Here is a 27,191-nt window from a genome sequence, read left to right as displayed (position 1 = left end):
AGATGTCGGCCGTGATGCAGAAAAGAGGACAAAGAAGAAGAGACTTAGCGGTTTTTGTTTCACTGAATCCAAAACGGAGGTTTATTTCAAATTTAGCCCGCCTAATGTCAACAGCTCTGGTAAGGTTAACCATCCGTTATGTTATACAGCATTCACTGAAAAGCAGGGTACCACTACGAAGTGTAAAAAAAAATGACTGAACAACATGCTCAGACTCTTGTGTCCGGGGGTATTGTGTTTTCCTGCTCTTTCTTGTCTCCATGCGCACATCTGATTGAGACACCAGTACTCCTTCTAAGAGCTTTACTGAGTAATTACCAACCTGTCGATGATTCTACACAACATTAATCCGAGCTATGGATTTCTCGCATTGGGAGCTGAATAACAGAATGAGCTCATAAGATGAAGGGAAGCGAGAAGCAGAGAGACAGCTGTTTGTTTGAGTGATGGTATCACGAGGAGGCGGGGACCTCTCCCCGAGGAGACATTGTCCAGATATTCTCTTTGCTTCATCTCACCCTGTAGAGCTGGAGAGCGCTCAGATGGTGGAGCGTCAATGAGGGACTCAGCACCACTTTTGCATAGAAACAAAGACTGAAACACACACACGCACGGCGACACGCCAACACCGTCTCACGGCAGTTTGTGAAGTAATCACCTCGTGTACATGGGCATGAATTTTCCATTTTTCGTGACTGTCAGCACGACTGTCAAATTGATGTATTTCAATTGGAAGTACCATTCGCGTCTGCCACCATGTTCAAGTCCGCAATAACAAATATGCAACACCGGTTAGACTTTCAAAATAAAGCTTGCTGAAAAATACTTCAGGTGACAGTCACTTCAGTTAAATTTAGGCACCAAGCCGATTTGGTTACGTTGAGGAAAGACCCATCCATCCACCCTGGCTGCCTCCATACGTGGACTTTGTCGCTCTTTATACTATGTTCTTCCTCGTTAGTTTGAAAGTTGTGCTGAGTGTCATGAGAAAAATGGAAAATTCGTGTCCACATGCATGAATTTCTAGATGCAATTATTTAATGAACCGCCCTGGCCTGGACACACGAATGGTCATCATACAAACACACACAGACACACTGCATGAGTGTGCTACAGGTGCAGCAGCCTCGCTGAAGGACACGGCAGGGTTATGCACATGTCTCCATGTGTAATTCTGCGGCTCTATGGTCGATGGCAACATTAACGCTCCAAGGTGCCGAGACGGAGAGAGCACATGGACCCCGTGAGCCACGCACCATCCCTCTTCCACATCGGCTAGCGAGACAAATGCCTTGCAGCCAGCCGCCAAGTATAGAACATGAAACACATGATGAAACATGCAATTAAGAGCTTCTGCGCTGGTGAGGAGCGGAGAGGGGAGACCGCTGGTTACATATTTCCTCACTGATTAATGGAGGAGCACAGGGAAGGGCGGGGGTTAGCGAACCCACCAGGAGTGTTGGGAGTGTTGGGTAACGAGGCACGGTGGCAGATTTATGCCCCCCGCACCCCCCTCCCTCGATCTTACGTGCCCATGACAAAGTGCCCCCTAGTCCCCCATCCCATCTCCTTGAAATGTCATTACATGTTCGCATGTAGCAAACCAGCAGAGATGGAATGAAGATGGGCATTAATGCTAATGAGAACTGGGCTTTAGCCTTTTGTCTCATGTCCCAATGGCTCTTTCCATCTTTCCCTCGCCCCAGTCCACATCCATACCCCATACCTCTCTCACCTGTCCAGACCAACTAATTCTCTTTTCTCCACCTCCACAGCACCAGTCCCCTACTCCTCGAAGCCTTTGAAAATACACCGTTCTCTCTGCACGAGCACACTGATGTCCAATATGAACCACTTCTTTTTTCTTCAGCCAGTCTCATATTTCATTATCCCTCGTCTCTGTCTCCATGCTCTCCATCTGTCCCCCTACTCTGTGTGTGTGTGTGTGTGTGTGTGTGTGTGTGTGTGTGTGTGTGTGTGTGTGAGAGATAGACAGATTTACCTTCAGCCTGTCTGTGGGCAGGGCCTGGGCTCCTTTCATGATGACCTCCTGAACCCTCTCAACTGACAGGTCACTTCCAGCCTGTTCCAGACGCTGACTGAAGAAGCCGATCACCTACAGGTCACACGAGAGGAAACAGCCAATCAAAACACATAACCCAAGTTAGCCAGAAATACATTTGGTCTAATGGAGAGGATTTGCATTGCGAACATAGAGAATGGGTATGAAGTTGATTTGTGGTTTTATGTTGAGAGAAAAGAACAGTTAATATAAACTGTAAGAATAAATGCCAAAGAATAGCTGGCTCAAGTTTAATTTTGTTTTGCTTTTTTAGGTTTTTATCTATAGCTATCTAATATAATGACACTTCCATGATGTTCTCTGTTAGGCTCCAGTCTAAATCTTTCACCATTAAACCCTGTTCCTGTCTCTAAATACAAGGATCTCATGTTGTCTTGATCTCACTGAGGTTTGATACCCACTCCCAGTTCTGTCATGAAGCTCTTTGACTCTTCTAATCCCACTGTTTGGAGCTGTCACACTGATATTGCAGCAACCCCACCCTATATGATGACACTGGGTGCAATGGTGAGATCAAAGTTAGAGCAAAGTGGCATCATGTTACATACAGAGAGCTTCGTTCTGTAAACAATAACACTGGTGAATGCTACAACCTGTTCACAACAGAAAACGAGCCGGTTTGTTTTGATCTGTCTAATCTGAGACTACATTTTGCTACTTTTGCATCGACAGCCAACAAGACGTATCCATGGGTTGTCATGTTTCCTAGCAACAGTAAGTTGCTCCAAAAATGCGTCCATACTATGCAGGGATACAGAGATGCGTATAGCATAATTTATATGTCAATTATATAACAATGCTGATTGAGAATCTTTGCAAATAGGAGGTTAAAAGTACAAGAAATGGCTATAAAATAGCATGAATTTTGCTTTTGGAGAGTGCACAAATTCAAAATGCTACAAACATAGGCTCGGATCATATGCCTGTAGGCTATTAGCTACAAATACATACATGCAGTATTGCAGATTACAAATTCACCAGAGGGTTTGAGCGTGTTTCGTCCCACTTAAAATAAGCACTTCACTGGAGCTCAAATTATCTGATGCCTTCTGGGTTTCAGCCCAAACAAGAGATCAAGGAAACTGTGTTTCCACTGCAGCGCAAGGTTCTTCCCCAGAGAAATGTTTGATATTTGATAATTAAAAAACTGTAGGTATTACTGATTCTTTTTAATGCTCCCTTTTTTGTCAAACCAACAGTGAAAAATGCATCTACGGGCAATGTTGTCTCCGCTCACGTTCAGTGGTTGCTTTAGAGAATTCAAACAAGCCACAGCTAACATGAGCACTGTTTGTGTGTGTGTGCATGTCTACATCTATCTAATACTAATCTCTTCATTAACTCTGAAGGCCTCCCATATGGGGTTAATTTAGAGGAGCAAAGCAGCCCCTCGTCCTGAATCTCATGCTCATACACATGGATTTGCAAGCACAGGGAAGGCTTCGGAGAATAGCCTTAGGGAGACTGACTTAACTGAGGGATTCTAGATAGCATGCTTCCCTCATACTTATGGATAACAGCAAAGCCTGTGGTAATGTATGCAGCAACCCCCATCCCTCACACATATACATTCATACACACCAAAGCTTCCTTTCCTTCTCTATTGGACTAAAACAGCTGTGAATGACAGCTTTCTCTCGCTCCTCACCCATACACCAAACACTCCCAATGAATATTTGACACAGAGCCTCTTGACACAAGGGGACTGATTAATTCATCAATACTACTTAAGCTCACAGAGCTCTCAGCATGCCGCACAGTCCAACTGCATACTCTGTTAACCATGCAGTTCCCTCATGTTCCTGGCTTTCTGAAACTCTCCCTGCAGCTCGGGAGGACATTCAGGGAAAATCTGTATAACCTTGATCTATGGAATAATTACCACAAATCAGCCAACGGCATGAGGTAAAGCGCTCCAAGGTTCATGCTTGTCTCAGTTCACTTCTGATATTTGGGTGACTATCAGGAAAAAAGGCGACTGACCGTGTCCAGGTTCTGCATGATGTCCTGGAAGGATGGGTGCGTCCTGAACTGCTCAAAGAGCTCTCGCTTGTAGAGCAGAGCGTACACCAGGTTGGGGTTGTGGTGTAGAGAGTTGCACAAGCAAGAGTTGATGATTTCCAGCATCATGCGGATCACCTCTTCAATCACATTCAGGTCCTGGGCCTGGGGGAGAGGGAGGATGTAAAGGTTAATTGGTTTCCCACTACACTGGTTTCACTCATAATGGTGTTTTTAAATGATTGCTTCCTGATAGACTGATCAGCAGGGGGGAAACAAAGAGGTGGAAGCGATGGCAGGAGGGAGAGGAGGATGAAAGGAAGGAAGGAGGAATGGAAGATGTTCCTAAGTCGTCAGCCAACGTCTTAGTGAGGGACAGATAGGTGACCTTGTAAGCCACAGATCAGGTCATGTCACAGTATGTTTCCTCCTAGGGCAAAGACAACTGTCGCTAGTGACAGGTGACAGTACGGGAAGAGAGGGGTGTGGGAACAACGGAAGGAAAGGCGAAGGGGGTTGAGTGCTTTGCAAAGTCCTTCACACAAAGTAGGCTTGTCACAGATCAAAACACAAAGCAAGTAAGTTGATGAGATATCAAGCAGAGAAAAGTCAGTTTAGCCTAGCACAAAGACTGGAAACCGGAGGAAACAGCTAGCTTGGCTCTGTCCAAAGGTAACAAAATCCCCCCACTATCATATCTAGCCAATGAGTCACTGAGGAACTAAAAATAAAAGAAATGCTGAATGGAACTTAAGATGCTACAGCAAGAAGGGTTTGGGGTCTTTGGGATTGTGTGTGTGCGCTGTCCATGATTATGCTAGCTGTAGTTTTAGTAATCTGTCCATTCAACAGCACTTCCTGTCATTCACCTGTTTAGAAATTATGGAGAGCCAACTCTACACATTCCAACAGCGAGAAAGGTTTCCTGTGCAGTATTGTAGCCAGGTTTAGAGGTCTTTACAGACCTTTGGAAAGCCAAAACCTGAAAATAAGGAAGAACTGATCCTAAAGGGACTGACAACAGTCAGACCTGATCCAAATAGACTCAAACCACACAGACCCACACAGAGGAAGAACACCAACACTGACTAACCTATCAATCATTTAAAACCAGGCCTGACTTGGGTCCCTGGTGGGGACTCAGTCAAGAAGCTTGGTGGTTCCAAGAAGATCACTCCTATCATTAATACAGAAATCTAAGCAAGGTATTCTAAAATCTAATCAGACCATCGAGCAGAGATTCTAGCATTCATTGTTCTTTATTCACTGCGCTCACGACAATGTGTCTACAGAGACAGACAGATAGACAGACAAGTCGCCACTGTGACGAGATAACGTCCCCTATGGCATGTTCCATGGTGGCACAGAAAGGAAATGGCAGAGAGACTGTGGGAAAATGAATAATCTTTAAAGAGATAAAAATCAGGCGGCAGTGAATTGGCAAATGCAGTTCAGGAGATGATTTACGATTTCCCGGGGTGTGACAACTGTGGACAAAGCTCTGAAAAATCTATCATGCACTGATGTATTATAGATAAGATCCCAACATGATGAAGTCAAGTTCCAAATCAATCTAAAAATACAAAACATTGAATAGCACCACGCTTCGTCTCAATGAACTCAAACACTGCTAGCAAAGTGGACCTGAGGCACCATGTCGTGTTTTTCATTTGCCAAAAAGCAAAACAAATACAATGACTGACTTAAAAGTGTACCATTCGCTGCTTAGAAGCTCATCTGCCCTACTCTATAAACAGCATATCTATTGTTTGGCAGAACAGAGCGAACAGACCGACAACAGCCACGAAGAAGCTGAGACAAAAATGCAGACTAAGAGAACGCAGGAGTCAAGAACACTGAAAGCAGCTTAGCTTAATGCGATGTACAACTAATGAAATAAGTCCAACAGTGGAGTGACCACCACTGTAACACACAAAGACTCTCTAACCCATTTCAGCGCTGATCCTGGGTCTGTATGATTAGCAGGAATAGCATGGCCGAGTCACAATGAAAAGCTGTATGTCTGTGAGTAAATCTGCTGCCAATCCATTTTGTTTTTACATAAACAAAGATTATTTTAACAAGAATCCCTTAAACTAGTGAGGGAGATATTGTTAGCCATTGTTCTGTAATAAGCTAATACTGGCTGATGCATCTAATCCACAAGTGCCTCAAATGTACGTCACTTAGCCAATTGTGGACATCACAAATGTCATTAGAATAAATGTTCCGCCATGTGGTCATCGATCATCCACAGGCTTTTTTCACAGCAGACACTTTGACTCATCATTGTAGGGAAAGCACAGGTGTTACTAATAACATTAATGATGGCTTCGTTCTATTCAAGTGTCCCAGTAAGCTGTGACAGTGTGACACACTGTGCGCTATTGATCGTGATGTGACAGCAGCTCAGTGAGGGAGTGAATACCAATCAAGGACTGGGATGTTTAGAAGAAGACTGGAAAAATAAGCAAAAACATCAACTGCGTCACTGCAACAACTGTCAGGTTATCCAAGAGATAAATAACTACTTTAAAAGCCCAGTTGACCAGTTCAGCCAGTTAATCCAAAAACTTTAATCGCCATCCTTGCTTTACAGGAAGCCTCGCCTTAGACAGTACTCATCAGCAGCTTCCTCTGGGGTTACATCCTGCCTCATTTCAGGCTTGAAATGAGAAATCTGTACTCCCCTGGGAGTGTTGTAATTCCTGTAAAATACATTAGAATAAGGTGCTGAGCAAGCCAGTTATAGTATTAATATTTAATGTATAGATGTATAAATCAGTAAAGCTTTTTGATAAAAAAAAGGCTTGTGTTCCTCTGCACTATGAGACACATTTAATACCTTGAAGAATAGTCGGAAAGTCTGTTTAGTCACATACTACCATGGAAAAACAAACAAGAAAAGAATACGGGGCTTTACGTTCTTGGCTCGCTTTAAGGATTCTTTTTCATGACGAACATCATTGTTCTGAGGATGACCTGTTTCAATCAGGAATTTGCTAATACCAGCTAAGACCAGAACAAAACAAAACAGCAGCTCAGCGAGACTGCAACGGCAAGCTGATTGGAAGCTGAGATTCCACCTCCAATCTGGGCAAACCATCTGTAACAGAACTGCATGTGGTGGCGTTTTATATTCCATCTTCGGTGTCCTGCTTCGGAAACAAGTCCTTATCTTATAAATGACTTTGCTTGCTGTGTGGCCTTTTTTTTTTTTTTAGCTGTAGCCACGCATAAGCGTATGCAAAATCTCAATAACCCCCTGAAAGTAGGCAGAGGGATTAGGGTGATTGTAAATAACTGTATTCTGTTGTGTGATGACCGTGAATCAGGCTTGCCACACAGATGCAATAATGCCTTGCACCGACTTCCACAGGCTGGCGGACGAAGGTGTGGAGCTTTAACAGGCAGCTTTAACCTGAAGAGACAAGTGGAAGGCAGGAGAGCCGGCTATAATGAGGATTGATTGTGTGTCTGGAAGCAGAGGTGGCTCTCTGGGCTCGACTCCACTGCCTGGCTAGACCTGCTCTACTCTGTTCTGCCGTGGCAGGCCATAATTAGACAGAGAGCAGGGACAGATCCGGGAGACAACTGAGTAGGAGGCAGAGGAAGGAAGACGGCAACGAAAATGGAAGCACGGAAGAAAAGAGTAGGGGTGAGTTGATGGAGAAAGTGAACGCGATGAAGAGGAGACAAAAGGAGAAGAGGAAGGCAGAGTGGGAGTGAGGGATGCCTTGTGTGTTTGTTCTCGAGCTGTGCACCCAGCTTAATGAGATTAGCCTGGCAGGAAAAAAATGCCACACTAGGGAATTCAGGTCACATGAAAATAGGCTAGCTAGACGTCTGCCTGGCCCTGTGTGTATGTTTGTCAAGTGGATGAGATTAAGAGTTCCATGGTCTACTTGAAACCCAGACAGGATTTAAATATATTGGCTCCTCCTCTTCCACTTCCCACTCTGTTCTCTTGTTTTCCCCAAAAATGTATCTGCTCGACAGCCAGAAAACACCTGACATGTGTTTGTATGACTGCACGAAACCGTTACAGCCTTTCCTTTCTTTCTCTTGCTCCCCTTCCTCATTTTTTCCTTCCCTTCCCTCCGCTTTTGTGCTCCTTCTCCTCCAGTCACGTGCTACTTTCCAGCCTCCTGCATTGTCATTTAGTCACAACCACTCATGCCGCTATTTAACGTCCTCTCTCCACCCAGGAAAACACAGGCCTCAGACATGAGCTGTATCATTAGTCTCAATGATCCTGCCCCATTTTACTTGTTTTGCCATTTACGCAAACCTTACAGGAAGCCTGTGTGTGTGTGTGTGTGTGTGTGTGTGTGTGTGTGTGTGTGTGTGTGTGTGTGTGTGTGTGTGTTTGAAAGCTTTCCCATCTGTCTAATTTTGCTGCTAATACTTCAACATGCTGGGCACAAATGTGTTATGTCTACAGGTATGTTCGACCCTTGCTATCTGTCTGACAAGGAAAATTACAGTTTACAGATGCAATCAGTGACCGAGAAGGACAGTGCCAGCACTACACTATCTGTGTGTGTGTGTGTGTGTCTAGCCAACCTATCATACCCAGGCGTGTTTTTATGCAAGTGTTTGTGTTTGTGGACAGGGTGTTTAGAGACACAGACATGTAAATCCCTGTAAAGTAGGAGCTGGCATCATTAAACCAATAGCTTAGTGATTCCCTGGCTGGCCCCGCTGCTCACTGCAGGCTGTTGCAGGGCAGACAAACCAGACATATTAAGAAAGAGCACTGACAAAGACAAGGGCATGAAGATAAACACAGACAGATATGCAGAGCGACAAACAGAAAGACAGGCTTAAAAGACAGCTTGAAATCTGTTTTTCTCAATGTCAGAACTCAAGCCATTCAGTGGAACAGAATGTTTGCATTTTAGCTTGATGCGATATCAGAATAGGCAAAAAGAAATGAGGGAAGGTCTGATTATGAGAATAAGGGGAGAAAAAAAAACTCCATGTGGACAGACAGAGAGGGTCAGACTGGCTGAGTAGCAGCAGCTTGCCGTGTCTTTTGGGAGTTTTTTAAATAGGTCATTGTCTGACCTGCATTATGGTACCACGGCCATGTCATAATCACACCATTTTGTGGAGCATTGTGCCCAGATCAGCCTCTTATTACCCCACAGCCTCACAAAACATCCTTTGTCGCACACACACACACACACACACACTCACACAAAATGAGGCAAAAGACTTGGAGAGTTTGCTACAGGACCGACAATCAAGTCTGCCAGTCAGATTAGGAAAGACTGTGTTGGACAATCGCTGCATCACTGTCTGTGTGGAGGGGAAGTCCGGCATATTTGCAGACAGACACATCATTATGTGTTTAAACAAGCACGCTACCTCTCTGAGACTTGGTTAGCGCTAACAGCAGGGGGGCTCGGGGGGGCAAAACAGCAGCGATGACGCGAGCGGTGATGATAAAAAAGATGATGCCAACAGCTGCAACAGCACTCTGGCAGATAGGTGGGCAGCGCTAATTGACCTGCTGCTAGCTGTGCTTTGTTGTGCTGTCCCTCGATCAGGAAAAGACCAGGGCACAGTGGGGCTGCCCTAATTACCATTTGGAAGCAGACAGTCATTAGGACCCCAGAGCACCTGCTGCCTGCAGGGGTGGCACTCCTACTGCCCGAGAATAAACACAGAAAGAGTCGGAGAGATGGGGAGAGACGATGAGAGGCTGACAGATATACAGAGAGACAGGATAACAAGTAAACTAACAACTAGGCCCAGCATCGTCTGTACCAGGCAGGTGAGGAGAGAAGAGACTAAAAAAGGGGGGTCAGCGAGTGTGAGCTCTCAGCAGGATACTGCCTTAATGACGGCAACACATGGAGACAGACTTGACATAATGAACTACATAAAGTGTGGCATCAGTCTAAGGAGTTTACTTTGTAAAGCTCTACCTCATTATAGAACATTTTATTCAGTGTTAATCTTTTATAAAGACCACCGAAGTCTTGCCTATTTAAACCTTGAGTTCGGTTCATGTAGTGAAAACTATGGCTCAATGAAACCTCATTTACTAAGGCTTGTTACTAGCAACACTTACTTATGCGGGCATTCAGATCAAAAACAACCCTGTGATAGAAGATTACAAAGGGTGTTTCTTCAGGTAACAGTGAGACAAAGAAATGTAACTCTGGAAGTCCAGTTTGACGCATGGGTTGAAAGGCCTATCACACACTAAAAACCCTGCAAGGAGTTTGTATTATTGAAGCATTTTTCTACTCTGGAAATCATTTTAGCTTTCATCGCGGCAATCGCGAGGTAAACAGGAATATGGAGTTACAAAATAATCTACCAGGAATGTGTGCGCGCATGAAGTTGACTGGCGAGCACAGGCAGAACAGCGTGCACATCCACAAAACTTCTACAAGCGCTGGATGAAAAAACAAGACAGCTATGTCTGACCGAGATCTGCTGGACAGAAACACTGCTTTATTACATTAAATCTGTTCCTTCAAAGTCATTTTTTTCCACGCACAGCTAATTTTTGTGTGAATGCAGCCTTAGAAACAGAAAGGTGCGCCTATTTGATGAAAGCTTGAGTAACAGTAACAGGTGACTGCTACTAGAGATGTGTGTGATTAGCTGACTCATCGATTTAACTTTGCTACCCTTGCAGAAATACTCGTCAGTTAAACTTTATTATTGCTATTATTTTATTAATGTACACATTTAAATGTTCATAATGCACCACAGTAATTATTATTCCCCCTTAACCAGGAAAATTTGTTTAAACCGTGGGGTTCAGCAGTGGAAATATGAGCCAAGAAGGTTTCAGTGAGTTTTATTTTGATTTTGTGTTTTATGATGAGAAAATTACTGTTTCTGTAAATGAAGTGTGGTGGCTTTGGTGAGACCATGTAGAGGCTGTTTCTGGTTAAATAAAAAAGGGTCTTACGCTTTAATAAAAAGGGATACTTTCCATAATGTTATCAGACACTTAATAATAACAATCTCAGCCTGTCAGTGGCAAAAACAAAGACTTTTAGAGGATGTACTTTGACGGTGCGCAAAGGCCTGGAAGGATTACACTGCAGCCCGCTTTGCAGCTGCAGGCAGCGGTGCTCTCGTTCAGGACTGGACCAATTCAAAAAACTGGTGTCACCGTTAGCCACACACACAAAAACGTGGGAAAATAGGGTCCATAAACACAAGTCATATTTGACCGAAGTGTCTGCCATCTGTCTGGGACACTGGGATCTTACAGGACACACAGAGCAGTTGTAAGTTTAAACCTCCATTTAATTGCCAGGGAAACAAGTTGTCAGGAACCTCCCTAACTACTACACTATTACCTTCTGGCAAGTGGCTGCTGCTTCTCACTACATCACCAAGCAAGATCAATTCAGAAGCACCTGATATAATAAGCTAGTTAATCATCCTGATTTGCTACTGCTACACTCCAGACCATGAGCAAAACCTGTAGGCAAATACATTAAAGGTTTGATATGGTATGAAACTGAGGAAAGTTAAATGTATAGGTGGCTTTCACCTTCCTCACTTCTCTCCACGTCTCTCCACTCTGGGTATTTTCACATGAAATGAAAAGAGGTTCTGTGGGCGAGTGCACTGTAACCTCTGATTTCAGGGAAAGCGGTGGGATAATCAGTCTTCTGAGGCGATTGGTTCTACATCAAACGACTATGAGAAATGTGACAGGATAATGTAACATTCATACTTGAATCAATCACTTCCTACTTTCAGGTAAACCATGTATGAAGGGAGACAATGATCCTTCCCCTTACGCACGATGTTGCTGAGAGGTACAAGTTGAAAATACATGAGATTCCCATTTGTGATGGAGTCATGTGGAGGCCATGCTGAGCATACACATATGTAATTTCATATAAAATATGCAGAGGGGAGAAAGATCAGGAGAGGACAGAAAGGTATGGAAAAGGAGAGTGGACACTTTATCTGAGATACATATGTACATTTCAAGTTATTTTCCAGCAAGGGCAACACTTCACTCCCCCTTTAAATAGTTTAGACCAAACTTTAATGCAGTTACAAGCTGATATAAGTGTTAATTAATATATTTGTCACTGGCTAGAACTCCTTCAGCTACATTATAGCGTGTTTTTTGCATGTGTATTTATATAAAATATTTAAAAGTAATGTGTGGTAAGGTGTAAATATCAGCCCGACCCGACCCCAATCCCGCTCTGTGGTGGAGAAACCTGCAGTAGTGATACTGTTTCCGAATTATCTCAAATAGGGTTGGGTTGCGCTTCTTTTTTCACATCATCCAATCAAGGCTACTCAAGATTGCCAATCTGACTGCTAGGGGGCGGTGGGAATAGGAGGGGACAGAGGGAAACATCCCAACACGCCTGTGAAATGCCAGCATGGACTAAGTGTCAAAGAAAAAAACGTTAACATCTTGTATTTAACCTTTTAAAAGCCTGTGTGTCTGTGCAATATTGTGGTGTAATCCAAGCTATGCGTGACATCCAACGTCACCACATTTCAGAGTTCAGGGATACCACGGGGTCGGGGCCCCTAAACTCTGTTATGGTTAAGGTTCAGTTGCTGTCAAGTGATGCTCAATAAAAGTCATAAAACGTACTCGCAGAACAAATGAAAAATATCACAGCATCACGTTCTGTTTAACATTCTTATCTTTAGCATCGCTATCCAATCATATCCATAACATTAACTACTCCTGTGGAACGCAAAGCAAAGTTCTGGTGTGGAGGCTTGTGGAGAACAAGTAGGCAAACTCCACCAGAAACATCTCTACAAGCACAGCAGGGCGCAGATTCCAGAGAGTTTACCTTCGTAGCACCTTCAATCATCGATATACAATCTGATCACCAATCAGCACAAGCCTGGTTTGGTTTGATTACTGTGGTGGAAATTCTTGTTAGGAAACATTAAGCTGCTGATACTGTAGAACGGCTTAGATGATCTATTGATGTAGCTCTACATGGGAACTTGAAGGCAGCATTAATTTCTTAGTAGAGCATATTTGCAATTAAAAGTCAAGAAAAAAGTCCAACGCGTTCCAATTCAAACTAAATAATCATTTTCAGCTCAAACATGAACGCCCCTTGATTAAAAACTCCAAAAGTGCTGCTGGTTGAAATTATCCATATCTACGTACACTTGAAAAAATGCAATTTCTAGTCATCCATGAGTTATTGTAGCATTAAAGGAAAAGGAAGGATTTTGCAAAACAATTTTGTAGCCTAATAAGAAAGTGGCAAATTCCTGGAAGGCCTGATAATAAACAGAAGGCATAATGTTTATTATGTGTTGATACATCCTGGGGCTCTGCTTTTTCCCCTAAACAAGAGGAATGGTGCTACAAAGCTAATGCATGTGTCTACTCTGGCTATTAAAAAGAGATCACAGATTGTGACTCAACCAGCGCACATAAACATACAGACAGGGTGGTCCAACATGCTTCTGGCTCCGTGTGTGTGTGTGTGTGTGCTTGTAGTCTCTTCCCAGAAATGTACAACAGTAAACAGACTAAGAGGCACAGAAGTAACATTACCACTACCACTGGCTGGGAGCATAAACAGTGGCACTCAATGCAACGCAATGCAACACAACGCAATGCAATGCAACACAGCACATACATCCTTCTTTTTATGTTTGTTTGTGTGTACAAGCACATGCTGCATGTCACTGCACATATCTCAAAGGGCAAGAAAAAACATCTGCAATCAGATGTGCAGAGGCTGCTGAGAGCAACCGTGGGACCCCCTGAGAGCTGCCCTGCTTGGATTGGGAGCCTCTGGCTGTCCCCTGGGGGTTCAAGGGGCCCTAACCCTTCACTCTTTCTTCCCTGACACTAACCAGACGCAGCAGCACAAACACATAAGAGGAGCGAGGGGGGTGGGAGGGGTGTGTGTATATGTGTGTATATATATATATATATATATATATATATATATATATATATATATATATATATATATATATATATATATATATATATATATATATGAGACAGAGACAGAGACCAAGAGGCAGACATCAAGAGGGAGAGAGGGAGACATTAACACATAAGCAGAATGCGCCCAGCTTTAACCCACAGCTTAGAGCATTTGACGATGGTTTTTCATATCCTCCTCTCAGTCTCTCCCTCGTAAAGAGAGCAATTACATGTCCAGGACAATCCCACATTAAACAAACATTAGTTCTCTCTCCAGAGCCAGACTCAGCCAAATTACATTGTTTCCAGATGCCCATCACAAACCCACCCTCTCTCCAAACCCCGCTCCCCATCGCCTCTCCACTCCTCCTGCTTGTTTCTCCTCTTTCTATTGTTCTTGTCTACTCCTCGCGTCCTCTGTATCTCTCCCTATAGTTCCCTAAACTTCCTGCCTTCCCAAGTAAAGACGAGGGTTTGTTGTGAATAACACCAGAGCAGGCTGTTTTCAATTACACTACGACTGGAGGAGGAGGAGAGGGGGATCAGAGATGGAGAAAACAAAGGAGTCGATGAGACAGCGCTCCTTGTTTCAGAGGTTATTATAACTGGTTAAATAAGATAGATTTCAGTTTAAGATTCATACTTGCACCAGAGAGTGGAGATACATGGCCGGTCAGCTGATGTTTAGCTTCTCGATAATATGTGCAACCATTAACTTTAGTTCAATAAGCTTATTTTTGTATTCGCTGTTTAAACTGACTTTGATCAGGTCCACATATGAAACCCTCTGTTGATGCCATACTTCAATTAGAAAACAAACAGGACTCAGAGACTGCAGCTAAACCAGCAGCTCTGTGAGGCAACTCTTAGTTAAGGACAGCAGCGCTTTGAACTAAATGCTAGCTTTAGCATCTGAACAAGCAACGTGAGTCTAATGTGATGTTGTGAGGTTCTCCATCTTAATTTAGCATGTTAGCCTTCTTACATTTGCTCACTAGCACTTCAACAGCAGAGCAGAAGTTTATGGGAATGCCATTAGTTTAGAAGGTATTTGATCTTAAATGACCGAGTAAAATATTTACCAAATATTACAGTTGATATGTACCAGGATTCATGGCAATCTTTCAATTCAACAGCTCTCTAGACATTTCAATTTTCACCACAAAGGTCAACCTTGTGGCGACACTAGAGGAGAAATTATCTCCAGAGTCGTAGGAATCATTCTCTCAGCGGCATGAATTTCTGTACAAAAGTAAAAGGTAATCCAGCCAATAGCTGTTGAGATATTTCTCAAGTGGTGGACCAATCAACAGACCAACACTGCGCTCCACTAGCATGGCTAACAATAAAAAACAGAAGGAGATTACACATAGGCTGAGCACAACCAGTGATGATTAACAAAAGACAACAAATGATTTACAGCAAGAATCAAGGCCAAGCTGGAAGCCCCTGGAAGCCCACCCTCCCGAACAAGGACCTTCCAGGCTTTACCACTCAAAAACAGCTCTGACTAAGACCAACCGAATACTTGGGAAAATCAGATTGTAGGTGTAGGTGCATTGTAGTTTGAGCTCACATGGAGCTACACTGCTGTCCAAGAACACAGTTCATATCTCCGAGTGGGCGTATGTGTGCACATGCTCAGAAGCAAAACAATACAACATGTTCCTTTTAATCAAGAGATGTCAATAAAGTTGGCTTCAGCAGCCGCGAGAACGCTTGTGGACATGAGAACCAATGTCACATTGAGTCAGTATAGTCTAAGCTCAAGGATAAGAGCAGTATCTGAGATGTTGACCAGCTCTGTCTTAAAAGACTATGACCCAGACTGGGTGTCAGACAGCAGTCTAGGAAAAAAACAAACAACTCTTAAAATTCCCATGAAATAATCATCCTGGAAAACTGCCGTGTGTCCTTGAGCAATACACTGAAACTTCACCAAAGCGAGTGCTGTTGTGTAGTAGACCTTACACTTTGACCTCTCAGTGTGTGTGCGTGAATTCGTCTTGTTGCCATTATTATTATATTCAGTGTGAGTGTGCTCTCTATGAAGAGCAGCTGGCTGGACTTCTATGTTTGACACAGAAGACTTAATCATGTCAAAGTAATGTCTCTATGTTTGCCTTTCCATTTTCAGTCATGTATAGTGGGTATTTATGCACATGTGTAAATAAAACAGGGCATTAAAATGAGCCCTGAAGGAAGGAAGCATCAAAACAAAGCCGGATAGCAGCGTTTTACAGTAAAGGTTTTTTATGTGTGTGTGTGTGTGTGTGTGTGTGTGTGTTCATATGTGTGCATTGATGTCTGCTTATAAGGGCCCTCATCAGACAGTCGCTACACGCTTGAAGGACCACTGAAATACTCTCACGTTTCCCCATTACCTAAGGGCATCTGTGGGGACCTCCGAATGCATCTCCAACCCCCAAACACACGCACACACAAATACAGTATGTTTACTCACGCACGCACACACACACTTATCTAGGATCACGCAAATTTAATGAGACAGCCAGACTGAGGCAGACAGCATACAGACAAACCTGAAGGCAGAGGTGTCTCAACACAAATACGGACAATCATACAGTCAATAGTCAGCACTCATTGGTCAGGTATGGCTACCAGTAATCTCCATAGAAACTTGACTGCATCGGGACAAAATCATGATTAATTCTAAGCTCCGCCAGTTAGTTACTGCTATGGTGCTGTTTAGATTTCAATTTCAGATTAACGCTGATGTCTCAGAGAATTTTCAATATTACTTTGGTGCCACTGTGAATGATTTTAATATTCAATTTTTGAGACGCTCAACACTTTCATCAGATGTTATTCTACAAGTGGAGACTCCATTTCAGAACAAATTAAATGTGTGGGACGTGGGCTGCAAAAGTAATGAGAGGAAGACAAAGGATTGGAGTAGACAGAGCAACTTGACAGCGGGCCTGCAGCAACCGGCCTTAAATGTGATGCTTTCTGGCGGCTGAAAAGGCAGAAACAGCGTGAAACTGTGCACCACATCCTTAAATGAATCCCAGTGAGTGCTTAAACTGGTCGACATAACTGGTGCGAAAAGTAAAACGTGGAGTTGTCTCAGACTTTTACAGCAGATGAAGAGAGACATCAAAAGACATTTTAAAATGTGTGATGGAGAAGCTACGCTGCAGATCAAATCAAGTGTGACAGCATATGGTGATACATTTTTTCTTATTTATTAAAGCAATATCAAATAACGCTGATAGCAGCTGATAAATACATTGGCCGATGAACTATAAATGTATTGATTATAATTGAGATGACAAATTATTCACTTGAGTGATGAATTCAATAAAAATACAAAGTATCTTGCAGCTTTAAATTGAAAAGGTATGATGATCACTGAGTTTTCAAACTGTTATAAAATGTCAGGGTAAAATAGTTATGGTTACTTTAGATGAGAAGATCAGAAGCTTCAGCCAGCAGCTGGTTAGCACAGCTTAGCATAAAGACTGGAAACAAGGGGAAACAGCTAGCCTGGATCGAAAAGGTGACAAAATCCACCTACCAGCCCTCAAAATATAACAAATTAAAACGTTACATCTTGTTTGTTTAATCTGCAATTTGTGGTTTTATTGTTGATATTAGCGAGGTGATTTCTTGGTGGGGGCCAGGAAGTAGTCCCATGCATAAGCTTGCTGTTACCCATTTCCAGTCTGTAACCAGCTGCAGCTTCATATTTAAAGGACAATTGTGAGAGAGGTATCGATCTTCTCATCCAAGTGCATTTCCCAAAATCTTGAACTACTTCAGGTAAGGCAAGATTTGGGGACTATGATTACTACTGGAAAAAAACTGCTGATAATTCTTAGTGGCAGTCTTAAGATCAAATTTCAAAAATCCATACTACGACCCAGATTACAATAATCAATATACTCAATTGAAAACAGTACAAAGACAATATATTAAATGTTTGACCTCATCAGCTTCATTGTTTTTTATAAATATCTGCTTATTCTGAATTTGATGCAGCAACATGTTTCAAACAAGTCGGGACAGGAGCAGCTAAAGACTGGGAAAGATGTGAAATGCTCCAAAAACACCTGTTTGGATCATTCCACAGGTAAACAGGTTGATTGGTAACAGGTGATAGTATCATGATTGGGTATGAAAGGGGCATCCTGGAAAGGCCCAGTCGCTCACAAGCAAGGATGGAGCGAGGTCCACCACTTTGTGAACACATGATTGTATAAAGAAGATTGCTGCATGGGCTCTGGAGCACTTTGTAAAACCAGTCAGTAAACACAGTTGGTTTGCAAAATGATTGCTTTCTGTTTTTATTTACATTTTACTCAGCGTGCTAGCTCCTTTGGATCGGGGTGGTACTTCAAGTGCAAATTCCCGTAACCTCACACTCACAAAACGTCTTTGTCAACTTCTGTACCTTATCCAAGTAGAAATAATTTGGCAGCTCCTAATAAACTGTGTGCAGACAGCGAGAGAGGGAGAGTGTGATTTACTCACATAGTCGGGCAGGGCTGTGTTGTCTCCCTGTCTGCCTCTCAGAGACTGTGTTGCCTGCTCCAAAACCTTGTTGTGCTTTTTGGAAAGCAAAGCAAATAAACTGCAGGAGAAACACAGAGAGGGGAAAAGGAGTGAGAGCAGCAAAGACAGATGAGTGATACACTTCTACAGGGAACCCAAATACACACACATCTTCCCGCACATATTGACCAGCGTTAATGTGCTGTAAATACTCAAATAGAGGATTTTACTTCGCTTAACAGAAAAGAGAGGTCTTTATTTAAGATGGATTATTATGAGAGACCGGCCTGTTTTTCTTTCTAAATGAGGCCTTTAAAATAATGAAAAATAATTTGTCTTGGAATAATACAATAATCATGAAATTGGCAGGAGAAAGTTTTAGAAAGGATGTGTCAAAACACTAAACATGATTACGTTTCTCTAACCTGCTTTTTTTTTTTCCATGAACAGGTCACAGCCTCGGTTGCTTTACGAAAACCTCCAGTATTTGTACATTATGGAGTGTGTTTATTGCCATTGTAGGTCACGGTCTGCCACTCGACCCGCTGGTTACATGACTTGCCTTCCCCTTATTGTACGTGTCTGTGTGTGTGTGTGTGTGTGTGTACGGTTGTCTGGATGGGACTGTATGATTGCATGTGATGGATGGACACAGACATACATCAGGAGTCCTCGAGTATGCTTGGGCGACCTTGGGTTGCAGTAGGGTGGGTCAATACACATGCACGCACACGCACACATGCTATTAATGGTTCGGTGTTGACGTGTGTGCTCACACAAGAGACTTGGAAGAAAACACTTTTTTTAAAAAGATCCGCTCTTCAGCTTCGAGCGTGCAAAGAAACGCTCGCTGTCACTTGGAGTTGTTTTTAACTCTTCTTTTTCTCCTCAGCTCTGTGTTACATCTTACCTAATCAATTACGGAGTCTTATTTCTTATTCATTGCGCTGTTTATTATTATAATTATTAGTGACCTTCTGTTTAATTAGAACTTTTTAATAGTCTTTCTGAACGCCCAAGGGTGCTGAATATTTGATTTGTGTGCCAATCAAGGAAAGAAACTGTAGAATAAATTAAATTCAAAGACAGCAAAGGGCTAAAGAAAGTCAGATGCATGAACAGAGCGCAGTTAAGCCCCTCAGAGCTACACCTGTCCGTCTGTCAGCAGTGGATAAGACACACACACAAAATCTCTCAGCATTCGTTATCCGGGCTAATTGGCCAAATGATAGCTGAATGGAGGTATCTGAGCAGCTCTGAGGAGGTCTACTTGTTATCTACAGGCCTAATGTCAAAGGCCATATTAGCCAGGACTACTTAATAGAACTTGTTGTACTATCTAGTCAGCTTTGCTATTTCAAATGAGAGCCCTCCGACCACCTGGGTTGTTTGCCCACAAGGAAGCACTGTGACCGGCTGCTCTGTCACATCCCTTGTTTATGCCGAGGCAGTGACAGACACGGCACAGGAAACAGTGACACAGAAGGATTTCCATACTGCTGGCCTGATCCCAAAATCAGTCATGAGGCTGAAGCAACGACAGACGTGGTCCACCCCAACACATTGAAGATGTAAAGGTGGTCTGTCTGGACCGGTTCAAAGGATTCAGTGCAGGGTTGTGAGCTGTTCTTTGAGTTCTGTGTTTGGACATTTGTATGTATGAGATAACTTTCATGTTACAGATTCATTTTCAGGCTTGTGAGTGTTTGCATGTGAAACTGCTGCTCAAGAGGGGATTAGGATTACATAATTAATTGAGGAACAGTAACTCTGATGCATCATGGCGTTTCATTACTGCTGACCATCACAAACAGTATTTTGTTCTGAAGATTAATCATTTCCACATGTATTTTGTTGTGTTTATCAGTTGCTATGGCACACAAAAGCAGGTACACACAACCTGTTTCAGTCTTTACCACATCTTCTCTTCGATATGCAAAATTGAATGTGGCATTTATTTTATGCCGCACTGAAAAGAGGATATAAATGTAAGTCAACTGTGAAGTTGAGCTAAAATGATCAAATTATTGGAGGCCACTATTTTGACTTCTAATTAGACATTCTAGAAATTTTTAAAGCTACAGTGCTCTGGTTTCAGCCTCTCAAATGTGAATAATTTCTTCTGTATATTTCTGTTGGTCAGATGAAACAATCACAGCAGACTCTGGACATTTAATGTTTCCTTTTTCTTTTTTTTTTTGCTGCCATTTTTTACTTCAAACAATTGATCGGTTCAGTGAGAGAGTTACTGGTGGATTAATCGATATTGAAAATAACTGTTAGTGGCAGCCAGGCTGTGAACTACGGGCAGAACAAAATATTGATAGGGGAATATAACATGTTACTTCCTCTTTCAATACGTTATTGATATTTTTATTAAAACATGCAGGCGCTCTAAATGGATTTGACTTACAACATGAACAAGTTCCATTAGGTGTGCGTGTGTTAAAGAGGAACCAAGCTTCGACTCTACGCACTTTTTTGTACATTGTTTCATCTCAGTTGTTTCTGTGAGAATGACACCACATTGTAATGAATATTTCCTCTTCAGTTACAAAGACATAGTGATGCTTCGCAGGCGATTGTCTTGCAATGTATCGCAGAGTTGCTGTATTGTGATAACATTGTTATTGTGGGTAAGATATGATAGTATTGTGAGTCCCAACTCTGCTGTGAACTAAACTGTATCGGCATACATTAGAGTCATCAGTGAATGAATGATATGTTGAGAGAGGATATGGAGGACAGAGGTGAGGGAGAACAATGCAGCACAAAGGGAATATTGATAGAGAGAGGGTGAATGGGAAATAAGGGAAGATGCGGGTGGTGGTGGTGGTGGTGGTGGTGGTGGTGGAGACACTTCACTTCAAACCCACTGCTGCCTGTAAATAAACAGCACCAAGTGTGATTCTCTCTAAGAGTCAATTAAGGAGCAGAGTTCAGCTCTGCCTGGCAGACATTTGGAAAATCCTAGCAGGAAATTCCCTTTATCTAGCCAGCCAGCCAGCTAGTTTAGCCCAGCCCCAGCCATCATAGTCATCATCATTATCATTATCATCAGACATGGAGTCAGTTGCTCTACATCACTACAGGACAGACATGCACACACTCACAGACAGTGTTCCTCTCTGACTCAAAACACCAGAGAGTCACAGATATGGAGAGAGACACAGGCAGGAGATAAGAGGATCCTTGAGTGAGCATGAATGTGTGCACGTCTTCAGGGAAGGAAACATTCCTTCCTGTCCGTAGACACACATGAATGACAAGATGTGTGTGTGCGTGCATGCGTGTTTTGGACTTTGTCCTCTCAAGTCTTCCGTCTGCTTGTGGGCCAAAACCCTTTCCCTCAGTTCCTTCATGTTACATAATGTTCTCCTCCTCTACACAGGCACACCACTCTCTAAATATTTCATGTCTTAGTCTGTTCCGCTGCGGCCACTGCCAAGTTACTATAACGATAAATGTTTTGTGCCGATTCAATATGAATCATTAAAATGACTGAGTGTTCTTGTGAGTGAATTAGAATTTCCACCCTTGTCTCTCTTTTGGCGTCTTCGCTTGCCTCACACAGATGAAGACTGTGTCGAGGACTGCCCTGAGACAGTAGCTGATGAAGTTGAAACACACACCAGCTAAGTGTGAAATTAACATGGACATGAAACCACAAAAATATCAGAAAGGACACCATCTCCTCTGTACTCGCTCTAGTCTGGGCAGACTATATGCAAATTCATTCTATGAGGAAAGCTTCTGGCTGACACACATTTACTGTTTTGATGGTGTGCCACCCTTTTCTACTTTATTATCTGATTTACATGTTTTAGCACCCACTTTCCCTCCCTGGAACTCACACTTTCAACCGTCAGCCAGAGAGGAAGCACAGTTTAGAGTTGGTTGGAGTGGACAATAGATCTGCCATCCCAGTTAGTGTATATTGTATTTAATCATCCCTTGGTAAATTAGAGCATTGTTGGAAAACTTCCAAAATCAGTTTTTTAATGCATTTTGCATCATAGTGATTAAGTGTTTTGATTTGTCAGGTATTTAATTCAGTCAATCTGCCAAAAACAAACGTTCTTCTCTGGATATTTTATCCATTAACAGTATTTAATCATGTATGCTGGGGATTTTAACTAATGCCACCATTGACAAGGATGTCAAAAAATATAAAGGTCAAGATTCAGATTCTAATTTAAACCACTACAGAACAAATATTCATTGTCAAAAAGGAAACACAATAAAAATAGACAGTATTTGCTTCAAACCACTTTTAGTATTCTTCCAAAGAATAAACTTACTATAATAAGATGAGAGCTGGAATACAGTGGAAATGGAAAAGGGACGGATGGATTATCATCGTCTGGTCTGTTCTGTCTGTTATGTCATTTGTACACCTTCAGCATGTACTCACCTGATGATGCGCTGGGCAGCATACTGGTGGAGACAGCGAAACTGGGCTGACATGTTGGCAAGTGCAGCCAGACAGTTGGTGTGCAGATACTTATCCTAGGGAGGATGCACACACAAATATGCACACTTTACCCAATGTTACTGCAAACCTGCAAAGAGCTCCATTCTATCTTGGTATATAAAAGTGTCTACAATGGATGGATTTCTGAATGCACGGCTGTTTGCTTTGCAAATGCACAAACGTACCCTTGTCCGGGTCATGTTGAACTGGATGGTGCGTATGACCACCAGGATGAGCAAACTGCCGAGTGAGATCTCTGTCAATGACCTCTCTGTGTACCATGAGATGTTCTTCAATACCTGTGAGAGAGAGAGAGAGACGCAGAAACGAGCCTACTGAAAACATCAGGAATGATTATGCGGAGCCAACGCAGGTGATGCTTGCAGTGGCGACACCTGAAATGTGAATAACGTGTATTAAACTGTCTACCCACCACCTCGTGGATGGAGCGATTGAAGGCATCGTCCTCTGTAAGGATGAGCAGGATAATGAGGGCCATGTAGACATGATGAGAATTTCTGTCCTCCACGTGGTAAAGGATCTCGAGGATGGGCAAGACCTGAGAGGAAGAGAGGGAGGAAGAGGCTGAGCATGTGCGTGTTGTCACAGAAGTGACATTCATTAAATTCTTGCTACAAGATTTCTGACTCTGAGTGGCTCCGCCACTGCAGTGCATGCATTTCTCACTGGATAAAATTAGGCATTTCTGTGCTAGACATGTACACCAACTCCTAGACTACTGGGGCGTTCTTCTTTCAGGAGTCTGGGCCTTACTGCAGCCCTGCAAAGCTCCATCAGTTACATTCCTTGGTGTAAACTGTAATAATTACTAACTAGGATTGTGGAGATGTTGTGAATGGACGTGCTTAATCTATTAACAAACCAAATAATATTATTGCTTGAGCTACATAAAGCTCTATATCTATAATTACTATAGTGTTTCCACCTGTGGTGAAAACAGCATCAACTAAAAAGAAATAACAAAGCAGGAAAAGCAGCACTGGAGATGCTAGTTGACAGACAACATTTTACATAATAATAGCTGCTGGAAGAGCAGAGGTTATATTCAGAAGTATACAGAACAGGAACAGATGGTAAAAGTGATCAGCTAACGACAACAACGTGCAAAAGATTGAATTCTCTGAATCATACTGTCGGAGTGAAAGCTAGTAGCTCGCAGGAAGAGTAATGAACACACACAGTTGCAGTGTTAGCTCATTACCCTGTCTTGCAGTGGTGCTTTATTGTTCAGCAGAAAAAGTGGCTAGACTCATTAGCAAGCCCCTACATAATAAGCGCCGTATAGATCTGCTCATGATATTGCAGCTATAAATAGGGAATAACACAGAAATGTCAAATGACATCAGATACAAAGAATTAAACCTGACCTGCTGTTTCAGAAAAATCCTTTCCTGCACATGTTTGGCTTCTTTTTATACTTAGTGCAGATATATAAGACTTTACCGCCTGCTTCCACTCCTATACAATAAAATGTATTTTATCTATTGACTAAAGCAACATTATTCCGTGCTACACTGTGTGGAAGAGCCTCATATGTGCCAGTCTACCATACTCACGTGTGATACCATCTGACATGCTGAGCTAAAGACTAATTTTCATTCACTAAATGCCTCTGTACATTCATTCGACTATAAAGAATAACTGGCGCTGTCCCACATGGACAGAATAGCACCAGCTGCCACTGCATACATCCTCGCTGTTTACTGAGCCATAGCATTGGTCCTAGATGAAAGGATTTCATGGCCATACCCATGTGTGCAAGGAAGGGCTGCATAATGTGTTTTGTTGAGGATTACCCAATCACACTTTGATTCATTCTTAACAGTGTTCTTTGCTTTTGCCTTGTCAATTAACCACACACACACACACACACACAAAATGTTTGATTAAGGCAGGAATAATGAATCCATTTGCGCACCACACTAAATGCCAGCCTACCCACCAGATTGTCCATGTCAGTTCTGGAGAGCATATATGTCCTCATGTTGGCGTTCTGATGAAGGAGGGTGTACAGCAGTAGCGTGGCCTGGTCTGAGCGCTGCTGCTCACACAGCGCTGTGTACAGACTGTTGAAATTGATCTGGAAAGTGTGAGGTTGCTCCGCAGACATCGACGATGTGTCTACATGGGCAGAGGTAAACATTATCATATTTCATGGTTTCAATGCCCTCTGGTGCATGTCATAGAACAGCCCTCAGCTGTGTACAATTGAATTAAAATAAACAAAAGTGTTACCTTGTGTGTTTCTGAAACAAGTAATAGCCTGGCGGTAGGGGTTGGGCCAGTCAGGTCCATCTGTCAGATTGGCTAGGACCAGCAGTAACAGAAGGCTCTGATTGGACAAGGGTAAGGGGTTGTGTTCCTGGTCTATCCCGGCTTTGCTGCCAGCTCCACCCAGTGTGAAGACACTCCACAGTCCACCTGGAAACAGAAAGAAGCGTGAATAGAAATAAGCACACTTGCAAATGTAAAGATACACAAAACAAATCTTATTTCTGCAAAAACAACATCGACACATCATCACCTCTGAGGTTCATATGGGGAACTCTATTTACAGAGCAACATTACCATTTGTTTGGAGTCGTGTTTCTCTCTTTTTGCTCTGTTTTTGGTCTCGGCTCCTGAGGGAAATATGAGTGACCCCTTTTACTTTGTCACGCTGTTTACACATGGCCATTTCAAACCTGCTTATTATAAAAATATTGACTGTAGTCTGTTTAAATACATGAAACTACTTCACGTCTATTCCGTGGTGTTATCTAGGCTTCAGCACAGAGTTTCAGGACTGGTCTGAGAACTGCAACAGTTTCAGTACAACAGATGGGTAATCTGTGCAGGATCCTATAATGAAGAGCAGTCAGCTTGTGTACGTCAACCTCTTTATAGAAAGCACTAAAGTATTCTCACAACTTGCAGCCCTTGTGACTGATTTACGCTTCATGGGGAAATGAATGCAAAAGAGTATGTGCAGTCAGACTGATGTAATCAAGGCCAAAACGGGCACAATGGAGTCACGCACGATGGTTTGCAGCACCTGAAATTTGAAACAACATAGACGGCGCCACAGAACAAAGAGGAACTAGAACTACTGGCCAGCTGGAGTGAGGTTCGTTTTTCTTGTTTGGGGATGAGAGGGAGCCGAATTTCCTACAGAGCCACTGAAGTGCTGGTGCTTTCAGGCGTCACGAGAAGCACGAGAAGCATGAGCACCAAGGTACACAGATGACAGTCTCTGGCTCCTGCACGTCTAGCCACATAGAATGCACGAACCAAGCAGTAGTGAGAGGCAGAGTGAGTGTGCTGCAGGCCCACACCGATCCAGCTACTGAATTTGAGGAGCAGCCAAGTAGATTTGTTGCCATCTAGTGGCAAAGGACGGAAGAGCGGATCACTTCTCTGACTGAATCTGCACAGGCTCTCCTTGATGTGAGCATGTCAGTAAGTCATCCTGACCCATCCAACTATGACACACTCACATCATCTGTTTGCTTGGTTGCTGAACCAAAAAAAGATTTAAGTCGAGTGAACGAGGAGGCATTAGTTCAAAACATTACGGGGTGAAATGATGCATGTACAGTGACATTCTGCTACATAAAAAATAAAGTGGAGAAGAAAATGGGAGGCCATATCCCAGTGTGAGACAGAATAAAGGAAAAACTTATATACTACAAAGTATATGAAGTTTCCACATACTTTCTCTCTAAGAGGTTCTTTTGAGCAACATGTGACTGTTTAAAATCTCACTAAGGTCCATGGTTTATATGTTGGTTTGCCTCTAAATTCACTAATGGCTAGTAAAGAGCGGCTCCAGCATTCAGTCCGACTTTGTGTGTATAAATGTGAACGCAATTTCGGCGAGGAGAGGAATGAATTTGTTTTATTTGAGTAAAGGGGGATCAACAAAAAGAAAATCCCCAAGAGAGGAATGACACGGTTTTCACCGGTCAGTCTGTCTCTCTCTCGCCCCACACACGATACTCTTTTTTCCATCTACTGCTCAGAGACAGAAGTGAGTGTGAGAGAAAACAAGATCTAGAGGGAGAGGGCCAAGTTGTGACGGAGCCCTGTTCATCTCATCACTGGCACCACAGTGACTAGCCCAACAGTGTCAGAAAGCCCGGTCTGGCAGCCACATTTTTCTCTCTCTCTCTCTCTCTCTCTCTCTCTCT

At 42.8% G+C, this 27,191-nt stretch overlaps 1 protein-coding gene across 1 annotated transcript in view; it reads right to left on the bottom strand.

Annotated features, from left to right (window-relative positions):
- dym (dymeclin) overlaps positions 1–27,191 on the bottom strand; it is a 51,871-nt gene that overhangs the window by 8,416 nt on the left and 16,264 nt on the right. Inside the window, exons 9-16 of the mRNA XM_070989790.1 lie at positions 25,258–25,443; positions 24,965–25,143; positions 23,435–23,560; positions 23,187–23,300; positions 22,942–23,036; positions 18,507–18,606; positions 4,067–4,249; positions 2,003–2,116 (exon numbers count right to left, since the gene is read on the bottom strand). Coding sequence (XP_070845891.1) covers positions 2,003–2,116; positions 4,067–4,249; positions 18,507–18,606; positions 22,942–23,036; positions 23,187–23,300; positions 23,435–23,560; positions 24,965–25,143; positions 25,258–25,443 — 1,097 coding nt within the window. The remainder of the gene's footprint in view (positions 1–2,002; positions 2,117–4,066; positions 4,250–18,506; positions 18,607–22,941; positions 23,037–23,186; positions 23,301–23,434; positions 23,561–24,964; positions 25,144–25,257; positions 25,444–27,191) is intronic.

This window comes from Chaetodon trifascialis, chromosome 20 (assembly GCF_039877785.1).
Source record: "Chaetodon trifascialis isolate fChaTrf1 chromosome 20, fChaTrf1.hap1, whole genome shotgun sequence".
NCBI classification, from domain to species: domain Eukaryota; kingdom Metazoa; phylum Chordata; class Actinopteri; order Chaetodontiformes; family Chaetodontidae; genus Chaetodon; species Chaetodon trifascialis.
The sequence above is the reverse complement of the archived record's forward strand: the minus strand, read 5'-3'. Positions and strand labels throughout refer to the sequence as shown.